The 8,324-nt window shown below is 39.4% G+C and overlaps 1 protein-coding gene across 1 annotated transcript in view; it reads left to right on the top strand.

The window, feature by feature from the left end:
- The window catches only part of Opcml (opioid binding protein/cell adhesion molecule like), a 1,123,264-nt gene extending 1,115,960 nt beyond the window's left edge, over positions 1–7,304 (top strand). Inside the window, exon 7 of the mRNA XM_033764434.1 lies at positions 951–7,304. Coding sequence (XP_033620325.1) covers positions 951–967 — 17 coding nt within the window. The 3' untranslated portion in view covers positions 968–7,304. The remainder of the gene's footprint in view (positions 1–950) is intronic.
- Positions 7,305–8,324: the final 1,020 nt, after the last annotated feature.

Below are 8,324 nucleotides of genomic sequence, written 5' to 3'. Positions count from 1 at the left end.
TACACACACACACACACACACACACACACACACACACACACACCATAAGTTCCATATGAGCAGAAAAATGTGTTTCATGGCAAACACCCTGAAGACACAAGTTACTCATGATGTAATACACAGCAAGAGTCACATCCATCTGTCCTATTTTCTATGTCTTTTGACCTTTTAACCATTTTCCTGAATACAATGTACATATCTTTCCTTCCATGTTTATTACCTAATTTCATGAGGATTCACATATTTTATAGTTATTTCACTATACTATACACACACACACACACACACACACACACATATAAAATCTTGCCATCTTCTCTAGCCACTCTGTCCTATTCATTTCTTCCACTGACTCTAGGGATTAAAGGCTTGGGCTATGCATGCAACCCACAACTAAAAATTCAGAAAAACAAAAACAAAAAGGGGAGAAGTATATTAAGAATAGTACTTCTCTTTTAAAAATGCTAGACAACTCATAAAAATGATAAATAGATGGCTGGTTATTTAGATTTTATCAAGCTATCTATCAAAGTAATCATGTGATTATGCATCAACTCAATTGTCTGATTTATTTCTACATCCAATTATCTACCCACCTGTCTTTCTAACAATCTCTTTACTGTTTATCAATCTGTCAATGTAATTATCTAATGTTTCTTTCTGTTTCTCTCCTTGCTACTCATTACTAATTCATCATCATATTAATCTCTAATCATATTGTATCTATCCCACTATCTTCATTTCTTCTCTACTATCAGTAGACATTGGCATCTTCAAAATTGCATATCAACATCTCATATGAAAGCCAATGATCTCACAGGCTAACAACACAGAAAAGCAATACCCTGTGTCGTTGACTCTGGAATATGGTAACCCATCCACCCAGATTATATGCTGTTATCAGATGGACCGAAGTAGCAATATAAACATCAGTCACTCACTGTTTTCAGAGGAGATTGTTTCCTGAAACCACTAGAAGACCATTAGCCCTGGAGAAGCCTGGATGAGCACCAAATTTCTTCCTACATAATTGAAGGATTAAGGTTCCAAGCTCTGTGCTTCTATCAGCCTTTCATGAAAGCACATGTCAGGAGCTTACAAGAACTTCTTCAGTGCTGGCTTTCCTCACTAGCAAGAACATGAAAGAAAACACCTCTCTTTTTTCAATGTAAAGACGGCAGTCCATGCTCCCGAGTGCAGAGACTACAGCTAAGCAGCTCTGTTCTGCTCCAGTTCTGGTTTGATCTGTTTGAAAACTATCCAGTAAAAAGCTGATGGAGGCCAATTACATGGCGGGTGTGTTGACAACTGTGGTATTTGTTTCAGAAAGCTCTTCTGAGCTGAGGGCACTTGAGCAACTGACTTAATTTCCAAGCACTTGATTAACACAACACTGCAAACAGAAGGAGAAAAGTGTAAGTGACACAATTTCCTCTGATGCAAGCTGCTTCTCAAGGGGCTTTTGGAAAGAATGTCCCCAGCTCCTTAGGTTCCAAACAGATCTCACTTACAAAGATGCATGGATACAATCTTTCTTCTTGGTCTCCTGAGACAAGGAGGACTCAATGAGCAAGGGGGCAGGGATTCAGAGAAGCAGCAGTGGAAGCCACACTGTGTTGTGCTGCAGGGACTTCTCTGGGAAGGATAAGAATGAAGTACAACAGTGATGTTCCTACAGACCTACCCTGCCTTTGCTGGAAAACCTTTCAGGTCCACATTCTAAGAAATAATAAATGCAAGCTCCATAGCATTCTATTTCCTCAGTGCTTAAGTGTTCTCTTCCTTCAGTATAAGTGCCCTTTCTATGTTTGTCACTATCGCAATGTGAACATGACAGCCGAGGTGTGGAAATATACATATTGTATGTGCGTATATGCATATTATATGTGTATGTGTGTGTGTATACATGCATACACTTACATACATACATATATACATATATACAAACCCAGGTTATTTGGGCAAACAAAAAGTTAGGTGTTGTCATTAGAGGTAGAACTGATGTGGACAAAATTAACGTTATACTTTCCAGCTGTGAATGGTCATCTGTATTACCTAGAGTATTGCTGAGGAGCCAGATTCTGGGAATATAATTGATGTGCCAAAATCCAGTGGCAGACATGATCGGGAGCATGCACCAAGTCAGAATTTAAGGTTGGGCATAAATGTTTCAGATCTGTCAAAACACTCAGCACCTAGAGTTGGGTTGGTTTCAGAAATTGTATGAGAAGTAAATGCATCATTTGAATGTTTGACTGATACTAAGTTTGTTACTTTGGAGTAAAGTAAATTTGGAGGCTTCATGGGGATGAGGAGCATGGTGCTTGAAACAGACAAGCTGTGCCTATTTCCCACTCCAAGATGTGTTCCAAAGTAAAGGGTTGTCCTCTTTTGCGCAAGCAGATCATCAAAACCTTGCAATCGCCCCAAGGCTGGTCTCAGGGTCACTATGGATGGAACTCTGTCCCCGTCCTCTTTTGTGCAAGCAGATCATCAAAACCTTGCAATCACCCCAAGGCTGGTCTCAGGGTCACTATGGATGGAACTCTGTCCCCTTCCACTGGATGCTAGGAAGCATCTAAGGGTGATGACCTATTCCTGTCATGATGCAGAGAGAAAAGCATACTATGATCATCCTCCCTTTGTCTGGGATACAGCAAATCAAGTGTACAAAACCCAAGATAAGTGAGATACTGGGTATGCAAGTGACTCTTCTTCACAATAGACATATTCTAGCTTCTGTGCCATTTGAATTACTTTGGTGGGGATGGCTCCATGTGATGGTAGCTGTTACCCAACATCTTGAAGCAAACAGAAGAGTAAATGTTTATTAAGGAAAACATCCACATTACATATGCTTTTTCAGAAGTACACATGGAGGGTGGGTGGATAAGGCCTGCTGGACAGATTTGTTCAGGGTGCCAATGGTGGGGGCAGGGAGGGGGTACAGGCAGGAAAGAGAAATAAGTCTGAACAACCTGGAGCTCATTGTGAGTTTTCCTTGTGGATAGAAAACCAAATAAGGCTTATCAGGAAATATGAGGTAAGAGGAATTCAGCAGCATGGCAGTTACTCTGAAGCTTTTCCCCTTCTCTAGACAGAGTTCATATGTATTCCACCGAAGTAATGCCAGTGAAAGTGCTAGTGTTAAGGCTTCAACCAAGCTTGTAATTTCCCTAGTTTAATGTCAAGTGCCTGATACAGTCATCTGCAAGTCTAAACAAGTGTATTTAGTTTTTCCCATTCTTGTTTTAATTGGGGAAGGTGGAGGTGGAGGGGAGTGGTTGTGAAAACATGCACACATTTTATGCACAAAATGGTGCACCTGTCTTTGACTGCAACTGTGCTCAGTTGAGCAGAAGGAAAGAGAAGGCTGTGGGTAGCAAAGGTGCCTGGGCATCTTCCTCTGAAATCCATTCCTCTTCACACATTGGTTAGTTTGCACAACCTGGTGTGAAGTGTGCTCGGGGTCTCTAGTAGTGACACACCAGAGGCTGAGTTTAAGCATCTGTTTCTGTAGCAATCTGGTCAGCGTGTTCTCCACAAAGATTAGTTAGCAAGTTCTACTTACAGTAGAAGCAGAGGAACTCTTAAGTGGGCAGCTGATCCCAAAGATAGCCCATCATACCCTCACCTCAGGAGCAGCTATAAACTGAATCCTGTTTGGCTGAGTACTGATGGTTGATGCTTCTGGTCCTATAGTCCCATCTTCTCTGTTGTATGTGGCTGTCATCGGTCCCATCATAGAAGGTGGAGAGGATGGTTTAATATGAGGAGAGACCTGGTGACCCTGAGTTCTTACCAGGGCAAGAAAAAGTCACTTTGCAATACCTAGAAGCAGCCAAAAATGAAGAAGTTTAGTCTTTTAGAGGAAGCAACATAAAATGTTTCTTGCTGGAAAGATGCATTTTTTTTTCTCCAGCAGCAAGAACTTTTGTTTGTGTTTTTCACAAGTCCTATTCCTCACATCCAATTGCTTCCTCTCCTATTATGCAAGGATTCCCTGTTTCTTTCTTTTAAGACAAATATGTTTGAGTAGTTACAGTAAAACTTCACAGGTGTACAAGTAGGAAGACAATGTTTTTATAAAGATATCATACGATGAGAACTCTTAATGATCATTAAAAGCAAACAAATAAGAATGCCAGTCTCATTTTCCTCATTTCTTACTTAAGAGAAGAGAAGTAAATGAAAAGAGGAAGAAATAGATTTGCAATTAAAAGATGTGGCAACACGATATAGCTGATCCAGTGCAATTTAGCCTTCAGGTGCAGAACACTCAGAGTCCAAAGGAAAGTGGAGTGGACTTAATTAGATGCAATTGTCTTCATCCTGAAACTAGTCAGCTAAGCCTATTTTCCAGCAGTTTGAAAGAGATTCCTTTTTGTTCCTTCCAGCAGTGCTCTTTCAAGGCACACAGTTGTTCCACACCACTGGGTGAATAAAGATTGTGACCCCTCTACCACACTGATGGGGCTGCATCCTACATTATTTGGCAGGTTTATAAGGATATCAGTAATAACAATGATAAGTAATAATAGCTTCCCTTGTGTTAGTTAAAGGGAGCATTTTTAATCATTTCAGAAATTTTTGTGACACGTAAAGTGCAGTTGTGAGGAATGTGTGGGTGTACGAAAATGTATCTGTCAAGTTCAGAGTCCTCTAGATTAAAAAATATATATATGACTTATCAATGGTGCCGTTATAGCTTTGTCAAACAATGGGTGTGCCCATTTTCACAATTATCCTTAAAACAAATCTATGTTCAAATGCTTTAAAATTTATCACACAATACAAAAGTATGACTTTGTCAGCCTTCTAGAGTTCTTTATCTTTTTATTTTCTTTCTTATTTTTTTCCTTCAAAAATCAATGAAGACTTGATTTCTGTCAATAATTGTATTAAGGGTGAATATACTACCTGAATTTTGTGCATGTTACATTGTAGTTGTAACCTTTTCTAATTCGGGATGAATACAAGATGGTTGTGATTGTGCAGTGTATCAATAAAGTTTGAAGAAGTTTGTAACTTTTAGGGGACTGTTTATTAGGACATGACTTTGAGATCCAGGAATGGAAAAATGCAGTAGGGTATGCTTTTCAATCTGTGTATCTTAGGATTTGGGATGCAGATGCAATCAAAAGACTGTCTATCTGTCCGTCAGTCTGTCTTTCTTTCTCTCTCTTCTTCATTCCTTTCTTCTTTATCTTTCTCCCCTTCTCAGATACACACTCTACACACTCATACTGCAATGTATACACACACACACACACACACACAGAGACAGTAGTTAAGCATTTTTCACATTATATCTATATATCTCATACTATTTACAAATAATTTTAAAGGGTTCTACATCTTCAAAGTCTAAGTTATTTATTGACCTAGGCTAAAAAAAAGTGAAGCTCCAGAAAAACAATGACCACATAATGTCCAGTTTAGGCATTTTACTCCATAACAGTCACTGCTGCTTGATTCCAGGGAAGTAAGAGCAACTTTAACAAGAACAAGCATGAGAAGATACAGTGGTGACAGTGTACATTCACGCCTGATTGTATGTGCTTTTGAATTAATGTTTGTTTATCTTGGCCTTTGCTGGAACACCTATGAAAAAATTAACAAGACAAAGGGCCCTGGAGCACATGCTCCATGACCAGTGCCAACTCCAAAACACCATTCTTTTTCAATAAAACTCTATCTTTGTTCTTTATCACACCCTCATCTGCTTTTCTGCTGGATTGCATATTGATTTCTTTCTTACACCTCAGGTTCTCATCAATTGCTTGTGTCTCTGTGAAGCTTTTCTAGTTCTGCCATGAGCTAAGCGTGTGGTCTTGGATGGCTACTGGACTTCACAGCCTTGCCTTCCCTATCTGCCCCATTTGTGAAGTTAGTTACACCCACAGTTCAAACATTTGTGGCCCAGTTCTCTGCCTCCCTCCCTCCCCTTTCTTCCCTTCCTCTCTCCCCCTTTATATCACACTAGATTTCTCAAGGCATTCCCCAAATAAAATCTAGGAGCAGTGGCTGAGAATTCAGAACATGGATGATAATTTCACAGCAGAGACAGCATCTCAGGCACAAAACAAAAACTCTGAGCTAGAACGATGAGGTTGCTATTCTTGCCAACTACCTCTGTAGACAAGGGTTGATTCAGACCTTTTCACGACTCAGTCTTCCCAGGGCATGAAACACAGATCCTTGATAGATTAGATACATTCTCTTTGGGAATTGAAGTGGTAAGTAAATACTAGAAACTCTAGGTAACCATGATTGATAGTTTCCATTTTCCTCAGTTTTATTTTAACGTCATGACTTATTAAGGAAATGGAATTCAGTCCCCTATCTCCAACCTTCAGTACTTCCTTTTCTCTCTTCTTTTCTTCCTTCCTTCTCATTATCATTTCCACCGCTACACCTAACCACCCATTTCTCTGTTCATACCACACTTATCAAGTCATGTGCTCTTTCGCTGGCCTTTTATTTCATCTGGTCACTCAACTCCATCAAACATCAGTGTACCAATTTATTCTTCCATCAGCCAACCACTCACGTAGCTATTCATGTATTATTTCCCCATTTATATAACCCTAATTCTCTCCATACAATCATGCACCTTCCTAACATGACTGTTCCCCACCTATTTACTTAAGAGACCTATCCATTCCCTGCCTGTCAATCCATCTTCCAAGCATACTCCAACTAGCCTTTGGCAGACATACCTATTTCCCAGGCCACTTCGAGGTAATGGAATCTTAGCTGTTATCTTTCTATCCCACAAGAGAGGCTATCTAGTTATTCTTAAACTTGGCAGCTAAATACTGAGATGTATTTTCATTATCTTCATCCAAAATATACCCTATTCATAACATGCATAAAGAAGTACTTGTGGAGACATATTAAGAGTATACTTTTTTTTGTTTTGTCAAGGTGAATTCCAGTAGAAAGTGAAAGGAGACTTGGAAGCCAAATGAAAAAACAGAGAAGAAACTATATGATGCTTACCTTTATTACACTCAGGTGGCAGTCATGTAATGAACACATTAGCAAATGTGTGCAGAAACAGACAAGAGAGACCCCAACTACTGAGGACCCCTTTTTTCTACATTTTGCTGCTGAATAAATTACTTACTTTGATGAAAATCAAGGAGTGACATTAATTGGTATCAAATCCCATGACCAATTTTGAAAAACCAAAACTCTAAAAATACAAACGATGCTACCTTCTTTAAATACATTTATCTATCCATTAGTAAACCTCTTGCTTTCCCTTACTTTTCCACCATTTATGTATTCATCACTCATGCATCACATTTAGTCAGAGACTTCCTTGAAGGAGTTCACATTTAAGATTTTAAAATAAGTTGTACAGAAAGAAAAAATTATGGTATTGGATGCCAAGCATTATGGCAGAGATATGAGGGAATCTCATATCTGTTCTGGTTGCATAATGCAGAACAAATGCTGGGAGATAATTAGGAGACTTCCTTAGTTTCACCTATTTTTTCCCAGCAACAAAAAGCTCTGTGTAAACAACTAAGACAGGCAGTAGACATAGCTCACAGACATATTCTACAAGATAAACAGAATAGGAGGACTGTAGTGGATTCTGTGTTCAAGAATATATGATGAAGTAAATAAGTATGTGTTAAATAAATGAGTAGGACGAACAGAGTTAAACCTAAAGATGGGCAAGCAGCCAAACTGCAGTTGGTGATAAGGCTGAAATAAGCCCTCCCAGAGGGATGAGGTAACACCTAGAATGTCAAATATGGCTAGATATATAAAGTTCCATTCCCAGGCAGGATTACTTTGCATCTTATCTTCCCTTAGATGTCAAAGCACCATGAGCCTGGCTGAGGAGGGAAGGAAGAGGCCATGATTGGGAGCTGGCCACAGACGGAAGGCTGTCAGTACAGGATAAGTGTGGACTGATGAATGAGCCCCTGAACTGAGCTTCTCCAGATAAGACTTGCCCAAAGCTCAGTGGTTTGGAATGAAATACCTACCTTATTTGCATTTAAGTGTTTAAAAGCATCTCGTGTTTCAAAGATAGGGATATTTATAGCTTTTACCTTTCCATTAACTGCTGTCTCCTCTGAGATATATTTTCTTTCATTTAGTCAGAGGGAGTTCCTCACACCAGGTATTTTCTTCAGAAACATGGTGTGCTGCTGTAGTTTGAGTAAACTTACTTTTCAATTACGTACTAACAAGCGATGAGTTGTTTTGTCTTGGACCTATTTCTTTCCTTCTCTGCACTAGTCTCATCTTTGGCAACATGATGCTCATTATAGCCACCTTACAAGATCAGCTTTGAGGGT

The sequence above is a fragment of the Fukomys damarensis genome, unplaced genomic scaffold, assembly GCF_012274545.1.
Source record: "Fukomys damarensis isolate Sample0158 unplaced genomic scaffold, DMR_v1.0_HiC HiC_scaffold_16, whole genome shotgun sequence".
Taxonomy (NCBI): Eukaryota; Metazoa; Chordata; class Mammalia; order Rodentia; family Bathyergidae; genus Fukomys; species Fukomys damarensis.
Note: the sequence above shows the minus strand (reverse complement) of the source record. Positions and strands in the feature narration are given on the sequence as shown.